Here is a 21173-nt window from a genome sequence, read left to right as displayed (position 1 = left end):
TGGAAATTAAAAAAATGGAGGGATTTAAGCCTCTGAAATAAGGTCAGAGTGAATGAAATAATTACCCAAAAATTTCTCAGTATATTCAACAAATCCAATTCCATTTCAGATTCCTCTTTTATGAATTTTAAACCTCCGTTGCATTTAATGCTTCTTTCAGAGTAACCCATAAATTCCCAACAATATTCCTGCAAGCTGCAACCCTATGTTGTCCCTCCCTTAAATTTACAGCTCTAAAGTCCATCAAAACCAACCAAAATATAAATTAGAACTTAATCCTACTGATTCAAAATCTCATAAATAGTCCTATGAACGAATTATAATTTTCAAAACTATAGAACTAAATTTAAACTAAAACCCAAATATTCAGATCGAAGAGGGTGGATTTTGTGCAAGAAAACAAAAACCAGTTTCCAATCTGACATGCAGTGAACAGAGAATTGGATCTACAAGCACAATGTGAATGATTCAATGATAATGATATATATATAGAGAGAGAAAAGGACTGGGGCTCTCTCCAGAAGGTAAAAAGAGAAGTAGTTGCATATTTAAAATGAAAGTTTGAAACAACTAATAAGNAGTTTGTGTTTTTAATAAATCTCAATAGTTTAAATACTCTATTGAACTTATTTTATTTTAGTTTGTGTTGGTAATAAATCTCAATATTAGCTTTCACCGTTAGCCCTTTTTCGTATATTTCATCATTAGTGAGGCTCTTTATCTTGGTTTAATCGAACTTAGTCAAAATCTCAATAATAATGATAGTTTTCATTAAAAATAAATAAATAAATTATATTTTCAAAATTTATTGGAAGAATGATAGATAATATNTGAATGAAATAATTACCCAAAAATTTCTCAGTATATTCAACAAATCCAATTCCATTTCAGATTCCTCTTTTATGAATTTTAAACCTCCGTTGCATTTAATGCTTCTTTCAGAGTAACCCATAAATTCCCAACAATATTCCTGCAAGCTGCAACCCTATGTTGTCCCTCCCTTAAATTTACAGCTCTAAAGTCCATCAAAACCAACCAAAATATAAATTAGAACTTAATCCTACTGATTCAAAATCTCATAAATAGTCCTATGAACGAATTATAATTTTCAAAACTATAGAACTAAATTTAAACTAAAACCCAAATATTCAGATCGAAGAGGGTGGATTTTGTGCAAGAAAACAAAAACCAGTTTCCAATCTGACATGCAGTGAACAGAGAATTGGATCTACAAGCACAATGTGAATGATTCAATGATAATGATATATATATAGAGAGAGAAAAGGACTGGGGCTCTCTCCAGAAGGTAAAAAGAGAAGTAGTTGCATATTTAAAATGAAAGTTTGAAACAACTAATAAGCCAAAAAAAAGCTTTCCATCTCTCAAAGATGAATTTTTTAATATGCAGATCTTCTCTTTTGGTATTATTTTACATCTCTCAAAGATTTGAACACAATAAACAATAATTATGTACCTTTTGTACAGTTGCATATAAGCAAAACTAATAAAAGAATCTCGTCCTGGATAGTATGGTAGATTGCAGGCAGTTGAGAATATTGAATTCCTGCCAGTACATGATTATAAAACTGAAGTAAAACAGGTTTTTGCATGTTTGATGGTACAGTCAAGCAGTAACGAGTTGATGAACAAGGTTTCGGATCACGACAGGCAATGTCGATTGTGGCCGAGGTTGATGGAATAGAAGGGAAAGTATGAGTTACCTTGTGGGAAAAGGACATGTATCAGCATGTCAAGAAGTAAACGCAAAGAGCCTATCTACAATCTTTGTACGACAAATTGGACATTCGGAACATGCAAGTGAACAAGATTTACATACTGCAGTTTCAGAAAGCCGGAAATTAGAATCTGGAACTGAAATGTAGGGGTATTTTTAGAAGGTTTAAGAAAACTTACAGCAAAAATGTCGACATGGAAGAAGAATTGCTGCGGTTGGCAACTCGAAACAAACTTTACACATGTGTGAATTCGTATCAACGTTTCCTAGGCACTTGAGATCCTTTTCCTTCATCTCTTGCATCCGTGCCTGAAGAGTATGTCACTAAAATGAATTTCTATGAAGGGTGGGAATAATCAAAACATATTGCACACCTGATGCTGAAAAAAATTCATACCTTTAGGCGAACAACCAATGGTTCCGGTTCTTCCTCACTAGTTTCTTCAGGTTTTTTCAAATCATCAACAGGATCAGTGTCTTCTTTAGAGATGGTCAGAGTTTCATTATCATTTGTCGTTGTTGTATCGACAATATTGTCCATTCCAGAATCCTGCCTTGCATCACTTTTAACATCTGAGATAGCTCCACCTCCACCCTCTTTCTTCAACTTAGCAACCAGTACCCACATATTGGCCAAATCATTTTCAAGAGCTGCCTCCCTTTTCTTTGCATCTTCCATTTTCTTGCTGTAATCATTTTCTAGAAGTTCCTTTTCGGCTAAAGCAGCCTCAAGGGCTTCCTCTCTTTGTTTCCTTGCGTGAAGTTCCATTTTCAAATCATCTGGATCAAGATTCCAAAAATCAAAATCGTCACAGGCTGCCGCTGAAACATCATTACATCGGCCAGAGAGCCTCCCCTTCCTTCCAGGTCTCGCACCGTCACTATACTTACGATTCCCACCATAATTATTCTGTGTGTTTTTAGAGTGTGTCAATTCTTGAGCACTCAATAACTCCTTTTCTAATTTTGAATTTTGCAAGGAGAGCTTGGTGACTTCAGCTGCTAAATTTTTCAACTCAACAGCAGCAGCCGAGGCTAGCTCCTTCGCGTAAGAAGCTTCTTCTGCCAATTTCTGATTCTGTACATGCAACCCACTTATTTCTTCTGAAAAGTGAACTGATTCCAATTTCAGATTTTCATTCTCAATCTCCTGCTTAAATAAACAAGCTTCAGTAATCAAGACACATCCCTTTCTCCCTCCATTATTATATCTCCAAATTTTATTATTTTTTAATTNAAACAACATATACAGGTTACATTACTTTCTATAATAGACTAAAGAAACAAAGATACAGAATAAACGAGTCACATGTTGTACAGAAGCATACAGGACAGCCACTCATCCTTATAAACTATCAACGGTCTCATCCAATCATGGCAGTAATACTATAGAGAAAGCATCAAGAATCAGTATCGACAAATCAACTAGAGTAGTCAACCAAAAGTGAAAAGCCTTGCCTGAGATTGAATCTTCTTTTTTAATTCTTCGATATATTTTTCTGGAAGACAATGTTCAGATGAAGTTGGCAATTTATTGCTAGTAACTGAAGTCAACTGATGCTCTAAGTGTTCTACTTTCTCCTGTAATTCTTTGTTCTCTGCACACTGCCAGCAGACAAATATGGAAACAAGTGATGTTCCAAAACTAAACAAAGGGGGAACAATGAGAAGGAAGCTTGTTAATTAAGGTACAAATACAAATGCTCGAAGAATTTTCTACTACAGGTATATAGTGGAAAATAGGGAACAAAAAGAGATGGCAACAAACCTTATTCTGCAATTGCTCTTGAAGAACACGATTGTCTGCCGTTTTGATCTGAATCAAGAGAAGAAAGTAAATAGATAAGAGATTTTGCAATTATCTGGGGTGTGGTGATCGTGTATCCTACTAACGATATATTGGACCAGCAGCATGCATTAAATCAACCTTTCAATCAGTTGAACAACATTGCAGTATCGAAGTCCTTTAATTAATATAACTCAGAAAATTTACCTCCAGCTCAAAGTCCTTTTCACTGCACTGAGTCATTAATCTTGTAACAGTCTGCAACCATACAAATACAGTAAAAAAAAACCTAATTAAATTTCTAATACAAGTAAATTGAAGTACTTGAAGGAAGGTCAATGAGCTCAAGGAAGCAGCACCTGCTGCATTTCAGCCACTGATGCACTAGAAACTGAAGACTTGTCACCCTCAGCAATGCGTTGTTCCAAAGCCCTCATTTGCCTCTTCTTTTCTTGAATTTCATGTTCTAAGTCCTGGATCTGGATGAAGGAACGTGAACATGATTAAAAATGCAGCAAAGAAAGAAAACTCATGACAAACTATACCTGAACTTTAGAACCATCAGGATCATCAACAGACTGCTCAACCAGGCGTTTCAGTGTGCTGGTTTTAAATGCAACCTCTCCAGCAAGCATCTTAACTTGCTCGACCAGCAGATCCATCTGATCTGACATTGACATTTCGTCCTACAGTACAATATAAACAATCATTTTAAAATTCATAGCTCATAGCTCTAAGAAAACCGAGAAACCTTCAATAGAAAAAAAAAAACCCTNAAAAAACAAGAAACCGGCAAAAAGCCTTGTGAGCTCTCATCGCTGGATAAACAGATATGATATAATTGAGTACATTGTAAACTGCTAGTGTTGCGCTGATGAAAATTGAAAAAAAAAACTTAAAAGCTTTCTGTATGATATTTAATTTGTGAAGAGAAACTCATAAACATGTAACACATCACAGAGAGATTAAAGCACCAATAATTTCACTCACGTTAGTTGATCCAGTGATTACACTACCAGCTGGTAAGCCTTCACCGTTCAACTGAATTGAAGAAACATCTGAGTGAAGAATTGAAGATGGATCATTTTGATTCTCGCTTTCGGAAAGCAATTCTTGGGGGACCTCAAACTTCTGAAAAGGAAATTTGAAAGATGAGCAATAGATTTATTATTCTCAAACTGAAGTAAGAACTGCAAAATGTCAGTCGCTTAGCAATAGGAAAAGAAGCCCCGGGACCAAAAATTCAGTGATGGAAGTTGTATCTGCTTCGTTGGCTATTAGATGTTTGAAACATGGCAAAAAAAAAAAGAAAAAACTAACTGAACACTGTTTTATTCTGCACAACTAACAAAAATTGTAATTTGAATTGTAATTTATCCAAATAAAAACAGACAATGATGATAATGATAATAATAATAATAATAATAATAATAATTGTTGTATGGAGGCAGAACAACCATGGATTCCAGTCATAGACCATAAAAAATGTTTAATGTGCAGAACAAGGCAATCTTAGATGAGAGTGCTCATCTTGGATCTTCTAAGCACTGAATTTGTAAGTTCTTCACATTTGTGATGGCAATGACAATCACAAGAGAAGTAAATGTGTATACGTAAGTTGAAGAAAAATTATATACAAAACTTACATCATCAAAAGAAGATTTGTTCCTTTGATGACTAGGAACGTCACTCAAACATCCAGGAATAGAATTCTTAGAAGAGACTAGTATGAGTTTAGTCAGCCTCTGAATCCTACTCATGAGAGCAACCTTAGCTTCTTCTTCCTCCTCTAATCTTGATTGCATTTTCACTTGACCTGCTTCTAACTATATAATAATACAAGAATAAACAAATTGAAATAGTATTCAGAAATTAGTAATTGAACCACCGAACATGAGCGCAGAAAACAGACTTGTTGCCTCAAATTCATTATCTCCTCATGATTAACACCAACAATGACCCCCCTTTTCAACTGATCAAGCTCTTGCTTGAGGGTTGAGATTTCTCTCTGATACTTCTTTATCAAAGATTTTTCATCAATTATCTGAAAATGCAATAAAGAAGAGTTCAGAAAAGTGTAAAAAATCATTTGATCAACAAACATTTTCTTCTAACTTCATGTTGAAAAGAAACTTCAATAAACCTTATTGCGCGAGGCATAGATTTCAACTCGTTTGGCCCTGCTAGCAAACTTCAATGTATTGTGAGTTTCCTCCATGTTACTGGATGCAGGAGTTACTGTACAAATAAGCTGAAGATAATTTGTGTAAATCAAAAGGAAGTTGGCAAGTTTAACTGCATAAATATTCAAGGTAAGTAAAAGGAAAGCAGATGACAATAAATAAAGATGATTCATCTATAAGTTCCATCTACGAGAAGCATGCACTACAAAAAAGCTGTTTCTAAATCAAATACTCACTGAAACGTGTCCATGACCACTGAGTGAGGATTGTAGAAGACGAGTAAGCTTAGAATCTCGATAAGGAACATGGGATGCCTTCCCCTCGCTTAATTTCCCAATAACCTTCACAGTGCAACCAAATATATAAATTACTTCCATCTTGAGGTATCCCCTACATAAGGGAAACCAATATCACAGAAGTACAAACATTCTCATGAAATTTATGAAAATTAAACTTATATGCATTTCGATAGTTAACACTCGCCAACTGCAATGAATGGATGGATGAATTGATGGATCCTTAACACAACAGGCACGTAAGCTATAATGATAAGAGATAGTGAAGCAAACCTTGGTTTTCTAAAGCAGGATCAGGATGATACAAATTCTAATTGTACGGTGGTATTTGTTAGGGAAAGAGTGCAAAAATATTTAATCAACACAAAAAAGCCATATAAAAGGGCACCTACTGTTCCAAGAGTCAAAAGACTTTTGTTTATGTAGGCTCCTTCCTTTCTCCTCAGTCCAGTAGTCTCGGTCTTTGAGCTCTCTGACCCAGCTAAATCAATCAAATTCTGTTGCATGGAGTTAATATTAATCAGAATGGCACATTCAAGTTTAGTAGCACTACATATCAGAATGAGAGAGGTCCGATCTTACAAGCTGAGAGAAGATGACACCGTCATACTCATCACCATGTGCACTACTTTCAATCATCTGCAAGAGCATACTGCACTCTTAGTTTACAGAGGCAGAACGATGGGGAAGAATGCACGAGAGAGTGAAAGCAACCACAAAATCTGATAAGCATGCCTCTTTGCACCTCTGTGTGTGAGCATGTCTATTGGAATGTATGTATTTGGTTTGGGTATGTAAGAATTCATGTTTCTATGAATGTATTTATGTACTGATAAAATGTATACTGGCATAAACCATATGTGTGTACATTTCTACGAGCATAGATGCTAAAATATGTATCAATGTACATATCTTTGCATCCATTCGTAAAAAAAAGTTTGAACTCGGAATTCCACAACTAATTGTTTTTATAACACAAATAGGTTGTTAAAATCGGGGGGGAAGGGGCCAAATACTAAGGTCAAGATTGTCAGTTTGGAGTTCCTAAATGCACTTCCCAAAAGTTTATAATTGGTAACATAAAGAGGTGACGTCTAGATGCACATTGCAGAAAGCAATTTAAATCATGGAAAACAATCTTCATTTTGAAATAGAAATAAAACCATAGCAAAGAAATTTACTGAAGAGCAAGCAATTGGATACTCCAACAACAAGGAAATCATTAGTTTTACCAGCGTAAAGATGGTGTGACTCCGGCTACTAAAAAGATTGAAATTATTTGATCCAACATGACGATGCTCTGCCATTTAAGACATTTAGCCATAAACCACATATACACAAAAGGGCCCAATGAGAAGAGAAATGGTGTGGAAGCAGAAGATCCCAATAAATACCTTCTCCCGCGGCTATAAATGATAAAGCATGTCCAGGAGATAAAACCACTTCTTCCTTTATACCCTCAACATAAGTGCCCTAATTGATGACGGCAGCATAAAATGTACAATTATAACAAAGCAAAAATAGTTTACAAGGTGATAACTATGAGGACAAGTAAGAAAAGCACCTGTGCATCTTCCCTAACACGCAAATTCTGGGCTGTTGGATCTAGCAAGTCATTTATCACCTGGTATGAAGAATCCAAATATGATTACGAGTCCAGTAACTTTGAAGATTTGGGGAACTATTAGTACTAGCAGTTTGTACATGATTGTTTAGGATGCCAAAATTATATTCCTTTCATATAAAAACAAGATATCCTTCGACTCTGAACTATATAGGCTATAAACTACATTTACACCCGCCAATGGAACTCGGCGGTAAGTTAAAAGATAAAATAAGAATCTAGACATGATCAATCACTGAAGCTCTAAAATTGTTCAGTATAGAATTACTTACTTCATTGTATATTTCAAGGTAAGATACACGAAGCAAGAATTCCCTTCCAGGAGTCTACACAGAAAAACAACCACATTCATCTATACGGTCAAATATTCACAAAATTAAATAGATAAACGGGATTATTAAATTTGTAACAAATAAATATAATCCGATATCATGCAGAAGCTAGTAAGAAAAATAAGCTAATAAAGAAAGGGTTAATTAGAGTAAAGCAAAAGGCATGCAAAAAAAATTTCATTTATAACAATCTTTCCTTCATAGTTTATGCGAATAGCAAAAATCAATTCATAAATATCAATATTTATTCAATGGTATATAAATAAATGTATTTATTCAATGTTAAGGCAGCATCTCTAACTCTTTTAAGAGGCCGTAGATTTGAATCCCCACCCCGAATTTGTGACGTACCATTCTCCAAAAATAAGATGGATACATGTATTTGATAACCATGAAAGAAATAATGGATAATACCCGACTGACAATTTAGCCCATCAAATATCAAAAGGATTTCAACAACTTCACAATTTACTTGATTCTTAAGCTAAATAATTTTAATTAAAGTGGTAAATTTGCACATTTGTTATCCAAACATGGTAGCTCGTCTGAAATTTTATTTAACACAGGTTCAATAATTTAATTATTATAACTAAGATATAATAAATATCTAACACTATTCAGGAGTAAAATTTGTAGCAAAGGGAACAATTGTTATTTGGATAATGACTGTACTAAATTCTGCAATATGTTATTATTTCTGATAAAGAATTAAGTACTTCCTTAGGACTGACTTATGCCTTAGCTAGCCCACCCGACAAAAGCATAAAAAATTTCGGAAGGACTCATCCCACACTGACCCCCTCCTTCTAAGCTTTTTTTCATTTCTAAAATATACAAGATTTTAAAAATGCTAAAGAAGAGATACACACACACACACACACATATATGTAACATACACATTTTATACTTTTTCATTTACTTATCAGAAAAAACTGATTGAAACAAGTATCGGGCCCTTTTAGACTTGAGTAGACCTCATCATGGAGGAGTCATGACCACGAGCCATTACGTGCCTACTATCTTTCACAGTAGGCTCAGTCTTGGCAACCACCAATATAAACAGATGATAAACTACATACAAACTACAGAATGTGAATATTTTTTGTGCAATTGTAAGACAAAGCAAGCCAAAGTTTTTTAAAGACAAAATTAATGTTTTTTTTTTCAAAAACCAGAGCACAAAAAGAAGAATTTACCAAAACTATAACATCGACCAAAAGAATACTTAGCAGTTTAGAACTCAAATGATGTTAAGCATATTAATGAACAACAATAACTGCGCACAAGATAAGAGTTTTATGAAAAAAAATTATCAAGAAATTAAGAGAACATAATTAAAAAGACATCAACAAGGCAAAGAACAAGATAATACTATTCAATGTCTCACTTCATTATACNCCATAGCAAAGAAATTTACTGAAGAGCAAGCAATTGGATACTCCAACAACAAGGAAATCATTAGTTTTACCAGCGTAAAGATGGTGTGACTCCGGCTACTAAAAAGATTGAAATTATTTGATCCAACATGACGATGCTCTGCCATTTAAGACATTTAGCCATAAACCACATATACACAAAAGGGCCCAATGAGAAGAGAAATGGTGTGGAAGCAGAAGATCCCAATAAATACCTTCTCCCGCGGCTATAAATGATAAAGCATGTCCAGGAGATAAAACCACTTCTTCCTTTATACCCTCAACATAAGTGCCCTAATTGATGACGGCAGCATAAAATGTACAATTATAACAAAGCAAAAATAGTTTACAAGGTGATAACTATGAGGACAAGTAAGAAAAGCACCTGTGCATCTTCCCTAACACGCAAATTCTGGGCTGTTGGATCTAGCAAGTCATTTATCACCTGGTATGAAGAATCCAAATATGATTACGAGTCCAGTAACTTTGAAGATTTGGGGAACTATTAGTACTAGCAGTTTGTACATGATTGTTTAGGATGCCAAAATTATATTCCTTTCATATAAAAACAAGATATCCTTCGACTCTGAACTATATAGGCTATAAACTACATTTACACCCGCCAATGGAACTCGGCGGTAAGTTAAAAGATAAAATAAGAATCTAGACATGATCAATCACTGAAGCTCTAAAATTGTTCAGTATAGAATTACTTACTTCATTGTATATTTCAAGGTAAGATACACGAAGCAAGAATTCCCTTCCAGGAGTCTACACAGAAAAACAACCACATTCATCTATACGGTCAAATATTCACAAAATTAAATAGATAAACGGGATTATTAAATTTGTAACAAATAAATATAATCCGATATCATGCAGAAGCTAGTAAGAAAAATAAGCTAATAAAGAAAGGGTTAATTAGAGTAAAGCAAAAGGCATGCAAAAAAAATTTCATTTATAACAATCTTTCCTTCATAGTTTATGCGAATAGCAAAAATCAATTCATAAATATCAATATTTATTCAATGGTATATAAATAAATGTATTTATTCAATGTTAAGGCAGCATCTCTAACTCTTTTAAGAGGCCGTAGATTTGAATCCCCACCCCGAATTTGTGACGTACCATTCTCCAAAAATAAGATGGATACATGTATTTGATAACCATGAAAGAAATAATGGATAATACCCGACTGACAATTTAGCCCATCAAATATCAAAAGGATTTCAACAACTTCACAATTTACTTGATTCTTAAGCTAAATAATTTTAATTAAAGTGGTAAATTTGCACATTTGTTATCCAAACATGGTAGCTCGTCTGAAATTTTATTTAACACAGGTTCAATAATTTAATTATTATAACTAAGATATAATAAATATCTAACACTATTCAGGAGTAAAATTTGTAGCAAAGGGAACAATTGTTATTTGGATAATGACTGTACTAAATTCTGCAATATGTTATTATTTCTGATAAAGAATTAAGTACTTCCTTAGGACTGACTTATGCCTTAGCTAGCCCACCCGACAAAAGCATAAAAAATTTCGGAAGGACTCATCCCACACTGACCCCCTCCTTCTAAGCTTTTTTTCATTTCTAAAATATACAAGATTTTAAAAATGCTAAAGAAGAGATACACACACACACACACACATATATGTAACATACACATTTTATACTTTTTCATTTACTTATCAGAAAAAACTGATTGAAACAAGTATCGGGCCCTTTTAGACTTGAGTAGACCTCATCATGGAGGAGTCATGACCACGAGCCATTACGTGCCTACTATCTTTCACAGTAGGCTCAGTCTTGGCAACCACCAATATAAACAGATGATAAACTACATACAAACTACAGAATGTGAATATTTTTTGTGCAATTGTAAGACAAAGCAAGCCAAAGTTTTTTAAAGACAAAATTAATGTTTTTTTTTTCAAAAACCAGAGCACAAAAAGAAGAATTTACCAAAACTATAACATCGACCAAAAGAATACTTAGCAGTTTAGAACTCAAATGATGTTAAGCATATTAATGAACAACAATAACTGCGCACAAGATAAGAGTTTTATGAAAAAAAATTATCAAGAAATTAAGAGAACATAATTAAAAAGACATCAACAAGGCAAAGAACAAGATAATACTATTCAATGTCTCACTTCATTATACCAGGACACTTACATCTTGGATGATGCTGAAAACATCTTTTATAGCCAGTGGTATGATACCTGGAGAGTTTTGATCTCCCTGTGAAAATTATTTAGACAAGCAAATCAATAACATTACCAAGGCACCAAAATAAGGTCTGCTAAGCTATCATTGGGGGAGGTATGAAAGTATTAAGAAAAAAAAAAAAAAAAAAAAAAAAAAAAAAAAAAAAAAAAAAAAAAAAAAANACACCATGGTAGAAAAAGCGAGGAAGAGAAACTTATTGAATCGTCTCATAACAATGTCGTATTGGCTGTCAGGCAGATTACCATGTGTCTCTCAACCAAACTCATCACTCTCTGCCAATCAAGTTTCAAATCTAACACCAACTTCTAGTTCCAAAAAAATTGGACATGGCGTAACTGAAAAAATAAATAATCTAATAACAATTGCTTCATGACTAAGCATCTTTCAATATAAATGTCAAATAGTGTTACTACTCACTTTTGAAAGTCTCTTTTTGTAGTTTCCAGCTGAATTAAAACGGAAACCCTAATATATGTGTAATTAGCATTTAGCCCTCAAAACTAACCAACAATTATAAATTAACACCAGATGGCCAAAATTGGAGGCTGAAAAAATCAAATGCTATTGTTGATTCAACAAGAAAATTAGGGTTCATCATCTCTCCGGCTTCAAACTCTTAATAAGGCTCTTATAAGGACATGAATATTAACGGTTAACAAAGCAGTTAGTGGTTACAACAAGCTGAACTATTATAATCTGGTTTGGCATCAAACAGTCCAGGGTTCTACGCATAATAATTGCAATTAACAAACTCTGTTTTTGGGCAAATCAAACTCGAATAATTTTTGTAAAAGCGCTCTCAAAAAGATTAGACATGTGGGCATGATGCCAAAGAATCGTACTTACATGCATAGTGTGCGTCTTCCCACTGCTTGTCACACCGTAAGCAAATACAGTTCCTGCATAACAGAAAACAGCTTATAAGATCCTTCAATTGTTAGATTTAATCAAGTTCTCCTCCTAGAAATCGAGAATTATCTCTATCAGTCTAATAATTCTTCCATGATCTTACATAAAAACTTTAACGACACTACGAGTTATGATGTTGTTTAGTTCAAAGAATGTCTGGATCAGTGAAACGTTTCGCACCATTAACACCCTCCATCGCTGACTTGACGACAGGTTTGGCCGCAACTTCATACACCTCCTGTGAAATCGTATCTGGTCCAAACACCCTATCTGCCACAGAGAAACACCGTCCCCACGATGTTATAAACACGAAAACATACATTGCTGCTACGTTAATCCAAATTCAAATTTAAAAATGAGTACCAAATCCATAGGCCGTGGCCGGATTATACTCATTGCGCACGATCTTGTCCCCGTCCCCATACCAAGCAATCTCATCCCCTTTCAGGAACTCCCTCTCACTGCAAGCATAAGCCCGAAACCAAAACTCAAATCAATCGCAAAAACACCAACACTAAAATCAATCACGGATCAGATTCAACACCCTCCGATCTCTCCACTTACCTCAAAGGCCGAAACCGAATCGTCACCGAAATGCTATCTCCATTCCTCAGCTCATCCACAGGCTCAGCAATCAAATCATCAGAAATAAACCCAACCGGCGAGCAATCACCATAACCTCCACCTCCATAGTGCATTGAATCCGAAACCCCTCGGCCATGAGCCATTGATCGAGAACCAAATCCACCGCCCATTCCATAATGCGAAGACGCCGAACTCGAGCAAGGTCGAGGAATCATCTTCCCGTTCGTGAAAGAACTGGGCGATGGACTCGTATAGTAAGAAGAAGCAACAGATTTCCGATGAGAAAACGGCGAACTACTCCGCGTTCGGGACGAAGACGCCATAGACTGAATCAGACAAGTCAGTGAGGACTCTGATAGCAAAATGCAAATCAAATCAAATTAAAAATTAAAAAAAAGAAGGAGAATAAGAATCAGAAGCAAGCAAGAAAAAAGAGTGTCAGAAAACTCACATGGTTGCACAAGCAAAAGCGAAGAACATTGAGAATCCCTTTTCCTTCTTCTTCTTCTTCTTCTTCTTCTCTTTTGTCTGTGCTAATAATTTGTTCAACGCTTTAAGCTACCTCCCATGGAAGACTTTAGAGAGAGAAGTTAGAGATTGTTTCGTCTTCTTTAAGACAGCGGGCGTTACAGAGAAATGGATAGTGAAAGAGAGAGAGACAGATTATATTTTTAAAATTTTTAATTTAAATTTTGATTAATTTTTATATATATATATTTAAAGCGGGATGACGTGGCGGACAACTGGGGTTGTTTTTGAAATAGAGAGAAAAAAAAGGACTTTTAAGAAAATAAACGTGAAGTTGTTTTATTTTTAAATTTAATACGAATTTTAATTTTTAAATATATTTATTTTTTAATTACGTTACAAATGAAGTGAAATTGTTCTATTTTTTTAATTTATAGAAAATAATGAACTGAAAAGAAACGGAATTTCAACATTATTTAAAATGTTTTAATTTAATTAATTGATATTTTTTAACTTTACTCGCTATTTTAAGGATATTATGAATATTAAAAATATTTGATATTTATAATAGACGTTTGTAATAAGATTTTAGTTATTGATCTAACATGTATCATAAATAAGTTTTAATTTTTAAATAATTAAAAAAACAACAAATCGACGACTTAACCTAACCCAGCCCAACCGACGTTATAGAGGGTTGGTTGGATTGAGTTAGGTTGTGAATTTTGTTCGAGTTACTTAGGTCACTAATATTTAGGTTGGTCCATAATATTTTTCAAACCGTTGTCTTGTTTTATATTACCGTACTTTTAAAAAATAGTTCTTTTATTTTTATTTCATTTAGTATATATCGAAATATAATGGTAACATATAATAAAATTTAATATTCAATTTAACAAAATTAAAAGAATGTAACTGAGAGAGAGAGACGGGAGAGGTGCACGGCGGAGAGTTTCCAGTACCATGTGATTGTGGGGCCGCCACCCCGCACTTTACACTTAGGACCTGGAGGGGCAAATGTAACGTGACAGTACAAGCATGTTCCAGAGCCACACGTGGGGCTACTTTCGTCTTTTTGTACATTCCCCGCCGCATCAACTCCCACGCGCTACCACGCGCCGCCGTACTACTCCGTTTATTAATCTCTTAAAAATACAGCTTTAAAATTTCAATTATTAGCCAACCAAAAAGTTGGCTACATTACACATAACTTCATCCACGGAATCCTAAAAAAAATCCTTATTTTGTGACGTAATTAGGTAGAAATTCGAAACCCGAACTTGTCTTCCAAATCGTATACGTGACGAGTTTCTACTTCATACAGCTCGAGTTTATGTACTATTAAGCAAGTCGAGACACTCTTTCGAAAACAAGATTACCATTGACTTGAATAAAAAAGAAATATTACTCATAAATGTAGCCTCTCTTCACTACTTTCATGCACCATTCAATATTAGTGGAGCGGAGAGAGCTAAATGACGTGAATACCCCTGATCGAGTTTTATTAAAAAGGGTCCCTAACTCTCAAACAAACCAAAACATGAACGATAATAACGAGTAAAATATTTTTTAACATGCAATTTAAAAACGACTGTGAACCAAATAATTACTCGCTACATAAACGAGTAAAATATTTTTTTAATACAAAATTTTAAAAACTAAATTATTTGAGAGAATATTTTTAGAAATTTATGAAATAAAAGGTTAAGAAATTAATATAAAAAAAAGTGTATTATTAAATTATTTAATATTAATTTAAATAAATAAATAAATAAATAAAAGAAAAACCCTTTAACCACTCTATGGTGGGATTAGGAAGGGTGAGCTGAAAATAGAGAATTAAAATTGGTAAAATGTTTGGTTGTGGGCATAAAGCAACGTAAATCAAGATGGGTTTGTTTTAACTAACCAACAACCTCTCCTTCATATTAAAACTTTATTACAATAATATTTTATTTTTTTATTTTTTAAATATTGTATTAAGATAACGAGAAATGTTTTCTTATAAATGGTCGTTCTCCTCCCCAACCAACGTGGGATAATATCACAATCCACCCTCCTTTAGGGCCAACGTCCTCGTTGGTACTAGTTCCTTTCTCCAACGATGTGGGATGGATCCCCACCAAATCCACCCCTCTTTGGACCCAGCATCCTTACTGGCACACCGCCTCGTGTCTACCCCCTTCAGGGAACAACGTCCTCACTATCACATTGCCTGGAACCTGGATCTGATACCATTTGTAACGACCCAGTTCCATCGCTAGCAAATATTGTCTTCTTTGGGCTTTCTCTCTCGGTCTTTCTCTTAAGATTTTAAAACGTGTCTACTAGTGAAAGGTTTCCACACATGGTGTTTCGTTCGTCTCCCCCAATCAATATGGGATATTACAAAACTAACCCAACCAAACTATCATGATTTAAATTAGGTAGTCTGAGAAAATAAGAACAATTTTAAAAATCATTACTAATTCACCCACAAACTTGAGCAAAGGAAAGTTCTAGATTCCCTCATTTTAGGCCCCATGTGAAACATAGCTATGAGCTCGAACTCGATCTAGCTTCGTCGTTGATATATGAAATTACATAATATGAAGTCTTTCAACTTTTTTCATCGACTCGAATGACAATAACTAGGTCAACCCATCATTTTTTCCACACCCGGAATAGTAAATTCAAACCTCTAACCTCTAACTGTATTCCAAAATTTTGTCACAAATAAAAGTGGCCAGATAGACTTTGTCTCACCATTTTTCAGTTCAATAACATTGGAAGTTAGAGATCCGAACCGCTGACCTCTTGATTGCTCGAAAATATCCAAGTAGCTGAGTTATGATAAGATTAACAATCCCGAGTAGGCATTATCAAACTACTTTAACTACATAAGCATTGATCGTATATTATAAATATCAACGGGCTTTGTCTCACCCTTTTTCCGTTCAATAACACCAGAAGTAGGAGATTCGAATCGTTGACCTCTTGATTGCTCGAAAATATATCTCAAGCAACTGAGTTATGATCAGATTAACAATCCCGAGTAGACATTATCAAACTACGTCGATTAACTCAATCGACAAATAAATTACCAATATTATTTGCTTACTGAAGTTGGAGGAATCTAACCCTTAAAAAGGGGTAGACAATGACTNAACATTATCAAACTAGGTCGATTAACTCAATCGACAAATAAATTACCAATATTATTTGCTTACTAAAGTTGGAGGAATCTAACCCTTAAAAAGGGGTAGACAATGACTTTTCTTAGCATTGAGAGGGCCTTAGGGATGGGAGGCTTTACTTGAAAAGGAAGCGATGAGCTGTGGTGAGGTGGGCTTTTCACGTGGGAAGGTGGGCCCCGTTTAAGACAGGACCACGTCATCCTTTTTCTCTCTTTTGGGCTCTTAGGAGGACGGGCTGTCCACATTCATGGGCCCAAAAAACTATATAGTAAAGTAATTATATACCACAACTATATAGTTTTCATTTTTTTATTCTTATTATATGTGCTTGATAATACATATTATTCTTATCATATACTTGATGACTCTTGGAAAAATATTTTTATTTAAAACTATACTAAATATTTCGAGGGTTGGATTGAATCGAGTTGAGACTTTTTTTTTACTGAACTCAGTTATTCGGATTGTAAAAATTTTCACCATAAACAACCTTTATTAAATAATGAATTCAGTTGATCGAGTCATTTATTAATTTTTTTTTAGTAAAAGTAACAAAAACAAACATTTATTTATTTATTTTTAAATATTTAATTAAAATTTGTAATTCAATTTCTATATATATATTTAAAAATTAAATAGTAAAAAATTGTTGAGAATAAACCGTGAGAAAAATAATATGAAATTAAACAAAATAAAATAAATATATGTATATAAAATTGTAAAAATATATATTTTAAAATTAATAATAAGCTAGTCTTGAAGAAAAGAGAAAAAACGGTTTTATTTTATTAGAAAAGATATTAATATAATAAAACAGGGGTGTTGCGAGAATCGAACTCGCGACCTCTCGCACCCGAAGNCAAAGAAAAGAGAAAAAACGGTTTTATTTTGTTAGAAAAGATATTAATGTAATAAAATAGGGGTGTTCCGAGAATCGAACTCGCGACCTCTCGCACCCGAAGCGAGAATCATACCACTAGACCAAACACCCGTTGATGTTCGGTTTCAAATTTTTATTAATATATATTTAATATAATAAGTTATCTGATATTTTTGTTCTCAAATTTTTATCAGTTTCAGGCGCCAGGAACAAGGAGGAGCGAAAATGGGAGCTTCGATAATGTCTTCTCCCTCTCATTCTCACCTCATCCACTCTCTTCTTCTCCGGTCAGTTCCTTCTTCTCTCTCGACTTTCCTCTCTAGACCCTCCGCCGCCATCTCAGCCGCTTGCTCCCATCAGTTTAAACCCAATAGTTCTATCTTCCTCATTCGCCAATCTCCTCACCGTTCCCGGTCTTTTAGTCCCTCAGCATCCGTTTCATTCTCTCGCTCCTTTTCTTCCACCATTTCTGATACCTCTGCGGTCGGATTTGAAGACGACGATGTAATTGACGATGACGACGAAAGTGATTACGAAGATGAAGTTGAAATCGAAGATGAAGTTGAAATCGAAGATTTCGAACTGGAAGACAACACCGTTGAGGACGGGTTGGAAACTGCTGTGGCTTCGGACTCGTCTTCGGCGGTGGTGAGTAGAAGTGAAGTGAAGAATATTCCGAGTTTGACGGTTAAGGAGAAGAAAGAGTTGGCATCGTACGCTCATAGCTTGGGGAAGAAGCTGAAGAGTCAGTTGGTGGGGAAGTCTGGCGTCACTCCTGGCTTGGCTACTTCTTTCATCGAGACACTTGAAGCCAACGAGCTTCTCAAGGTTTGTTGTTTCTTTCAATGTTCTCTTCTCTGTTTGATCGAGTTATTTCTTGGCTGATTTGATATCCGTAAAGTCTATATGGTTTAAGAATTAGGGTTCATATAGCAACCATTTTAGGGGAACCAGTGCTGTGAATTTCAATTGTCTTTGCAATTTTTATCTCCTCTTCTTCTTGAACAATTTGAATAGAAATGGCATTCTGGACTTAAAGTGCGTTCGCAGTTAGGAAAACAATTACATTGTTTGTTGGAGAAATGAAATTCTTCTGTTGAAACGTAGTTTAGAGCTACTATAGAAAATTTATGGGTTGATCAACTGCAGTGTGGATGAACAGTTTGGCGAATAGACATTTTGTGAAAACTCTGTTCTTTTTATTTTTGACAAGAAACAAAACTTATCATGAATTAATGAAACAAAGGATCAGAACCCCCAAAATAAATTGAATCTGAAAAGAGAATCCAACGAAAAAAAACTTAGATGTGTTGGATGAACATCGGCTAATTTAGGGAATGATCATGGGTTTGTAATCAAGGAATACTCCATTGGTTTGAGGTCTTTTGGGAAAGCCCAAAGCAAAGCCATGAGAGCTTATGCTCAAAGTGGACAATATCATATCATTGTGGAGAGTCGTGTTCATCTAACATGGTATCGAGCCATGCCCTAAACTTAGCCATGCCAATAGAATCCTCAAATGTCGAACAAAGGACTCCAAAAGAAAAAAAAAAAAAAAAAGAGTNAAAAAAAAAAAAAAAGAGTCGAGACTCCTCGAAGGCATAGTAAAAAATGACTAAGACTCCAAAAGAAAAGGAGTCGAGCCTCAATTAAGGGAAGGTGTACTTTGTTCGAGGGGAGGTGTTGGATGAAAGTCCCACATCGACTAATTTAGGTAATGATCAAGGGTTTATGATCAAGAATACTCTCTCCATTGGTTTGAGGCCTTTTGGGGAAGTCCAAAGCAAAGCCACGAGAGCTTATGCTCAAAGTGGACAATATCATACCATTATGGAGAGTCTTGTTCATCTAACAAGATGAACACCAATGGGAAGCATGAAATCTGGAGGACTCAGTGATCAAACCAATGAAGAACCTTTGAAGCCAAACCATATGTAAAACCAATATAAAAAAGCCTCCCTTGCGTTAGAGAAGAGACTGAAAGAAATTCCTCTAATGCAATTGAAAGCTCGTGAAATGGATTTTTAAAAGCAAACAATGGTATGAATATCTATCAAACTGTGAAAAAAGGGCTCCAAAAACACCTTTGCACCAAAAAGACTGCAGCCTTAACCAAAGCTTAAAGCCTCAAACAGGCAACCAAACGAAACTGAAACACTTGAAAGAAGAAACAAAACACCAAAATCCTTAGAGAAACCAACCAGAGCTTGGCAAAAGTGAACACTGACACAACTTTCGTCATGAACCAGTGAAGGAATTCCATGAAACTCGACACCATTGGCTTCACTAAGTGAACCGAAATTGGCTGGCATGGAGGGTGGAGGGTAAGTGAAGGGTCATCAACGGATGAAGAGGCAACTTGCTGATTAGAAGGCACCAAAAGCCTCTTACAACATTCTTTCTTCAATAAAATTTGAATTCAAAGAATTTTCCTCAAGACATGGTTGGTATGACGAATACGCCCCAACTTCACGGATATAAGACGAAGGATAGGCTGGATTAGGACCCTTTTTTACATCTTTAACATTCCGGGACTTCGAAGACTCAAAAGGCATAATTAGCCTTTAGGTCTCATCGTGCTAGATTAAGTCCCTTTTCGATATAGTTTGACTCTTTTTGTTTGGAGTTGGTTTTGCGTATTTTCTTGTATTTTCTAATTTTTTTAATGATAGTCCATTAAAAAAAAAAAGCTAAGGTTAACTGTTTTTTCTGATCGGATCTTGTTTGTGAAGACGAATATGTTGGCATCTCGAATCCTGTTTAGTTTTCTGTATGCGAACTTGACTAATGGCTTCGATTTCTGCATTCCACGTAAATGTCGAATATTAGAAAATCCTTAGACCAAAGTAGAATTAAAAAAATTGAACCATTGGATACACAGATCAAAGTTCTGGGGAACTGTCCAGGGGAGCTGGAGGATGTGGTGAAGCAATTGGAGGAATCAACAGGGTCTGTGGTAGTGAGCAAAATTGGGAGAACTGTTATCATTTATAGGCCCAGCATCTCTAAAATGAAAGCAGAGGAAGAAAAACGACGTGCCCGAAAAATGTATGTGAGAAAAGAACCCGATCGAGTGAAACTATTTTTGCAGGTAAAGTATATGGATTGACATTCTTGATCTTATCTCAGAATGAATTACTCTTGCTTCTTAAATTCTAATACTCATATTCATGCAGAATAAAGTACAAACACCGAGAAGCTCGAACCGAGGTCGTCGTGGAAGCAGCAGGTTTTGATCTGAAGTAGAATTCACATCTAACAGGTTTATTTTGAAATTTTATCCATGCAAGTTTTTTGTTACACCGTTCTAAATGTTGCAGTTCCACTAGTTTTTATTTGGTTCATCAATATAGAGGCTTTTGTTCTGCTTTCGTTTCACAGGTTTAGAGTTTAAACAAGATTATAGTGTCTGTGTGAGTTAGTAGTAAGAGCTTAAAATATGCATAACCAAATATAAATCAAAATACATCGAGTTATATAATTATCTCTTGGATATGTATGCACATGCATGTAAACCGAGCTAGGATTGGTACCTATTTATTAA

At 34.9% G+C, this 21173-nt stretch overlaps 2 protein-coding genes and 1 non-coding gene across 6 annotated transcripts; 1 reads left to right on the top strand and 2 right to left on the bottom strand.

Moving 5' to 3' along the window:
• Positions 1-1302: 1302 nt before the first annotated feature.
• Positions 1303-13768, bottom strand: LOC111793124 (kinesin-like protein KIN-7D, mitochondrial). 4 transcript variants are annotated; one of them, XM_023674865.1, is made up of 26 exons: positions 13557-13768; positions 13085-13457; positions 12884-12981; positions 12701-12790; positions 12458-12510; positions 11558-11623; positions 10089-10142; positions 9757-9816; positions 9587-9665; positions 9425-9492; positions 6583-6639; positions 6393-6497; positions 5941-6045; positions 5665-5772; positions 5434-5565; positions 5168-5347; positions 4512-4652; positions 4067-4207; positions 3881-4000; positions 3729-3779; positions 3504-3551; positions 3194-3340; positions 2133-2885; positions 1915-2044; positions 1722-1836; positions 1303-1564 (listed from the first exon to the last, which is right to left on the bottom strand). In XM_023674865.1, the coding sequence occupies exons 2-25, from the start codon at positions 13426-13428 to the stop codon at positions 1751-1753; spliced, it is 3216 nt and encodes a 1071-aa protein (XP_023530633.1). In that variant the 5' UTR covers positions 13429-13457; positions 13557-13768; the 3' UTR covers positions 1303-1564; positions 1722-1750. The 4 variants fall into 4 exon arrangements, with proteins under 4 accessions (XP_023530633.1, XP_023530631.1, XP_023530632.1 ...); XM_023674863.1 differs by having other exon boundaries at positions 1303-1836; XM_023674864.1 differs by having other exon boundaries at positions 1303-1836; positions 13085-13431.
• Positions 13769-17668: 3900 nt separating this feature from the next.
• Positions 17669-17740, bottom strand: TRNAP-CGG. Its single transcript has one exon. It is a non-coding gene; the product is annotated as a tRNA-Pro (tRNA).
• A 93-nt stretch (positions 17741-17833) lies between these two features.
• LOC111792256 lies at positions 17834-21007 on the top strand. Its single transcript, XM_023673612.1, has 3 exons — positions 17834-18457; positions 20511-20720; positions 20806-21007. Exons 1-3 carry the CDS (start codon positions 17855-17857, stop codon positions 20863-20865), a joined length of 873 nt encoding a protein of 290 aa, XP_023529380.1. The 5' UTR covers positions 17834-17854; the 3' UTR covers positions 20866-21007.
• Positions 21008-21173: the final 166 nt, after the last annotated feature.

The sequence above is a fragment of the Cucurbita pepo genome, chromosome LG04, assembly GCF_002806865.2.
Source record: "Cucurbita pepo subsp. pepo cultivar mu-cu-16 chromosome LG04, ASM280686v2, whole genome shotgun sequence".
NCBI lineage: Eukaryota > Viridiplantae > Streptophyta > Magnoliopsida > Cucurbitales > Cucurbitaceae > Cucurbita > Cucurbita pepo.
The sequence above is the reverse complement of the archived record's forward strand: the minus strand, read 5'-3'. Positions and strand labels throughout refer to the sequence as shown.

Excerpts from the sequence above, each read along its gene's own strand:
- LOC111793124 (XM_023674863.1), bottom strand. The coding sequence starts at position 13,428 with ATGGCGTCTTCGTCCCGAACGCGGAGTAGTTCGCCGTTTTCTCATCGG. Across the intron at positions 6,640-9,424 it reads GTCACACCATCTTTACGCTG|ATGATTGAAAGTAGTGCACA; the intron begins GTAAAACTAATG and ends ATGCTCTTGCAG. Across the intron at positions 3,780-3,880 it reads CAGTGGCTGAAATGCAGCAG|ACTGTTACAAGATTAATGAC; the intron begins GTGCTGCTTCCT and ends GTATGGTTGCAG.
- LOC111792256 (XM_023673612.1), top strand. The coding sequence starts at position 17,855 with ATGGGAGCTTCGATAATGTCTTCTCCCTCTCATTCTCACCTCATCCAC. Across the intron at positions 18,458-20,510 it reads AAGCCAACGAGCTTCTCAAG|ATCAAAGTTCTGGGGAACTG; the intron begins GTTTGTTGTTTC and ends TTGGATACACAG. Across the intron at positions 20,721-20,805 it reads GAGTGAAACTATTTTTGCAG|AATAAAGTACAAACACCGAG; the intron begins GTAAAGTATATG and ends ATATTCATGCAG.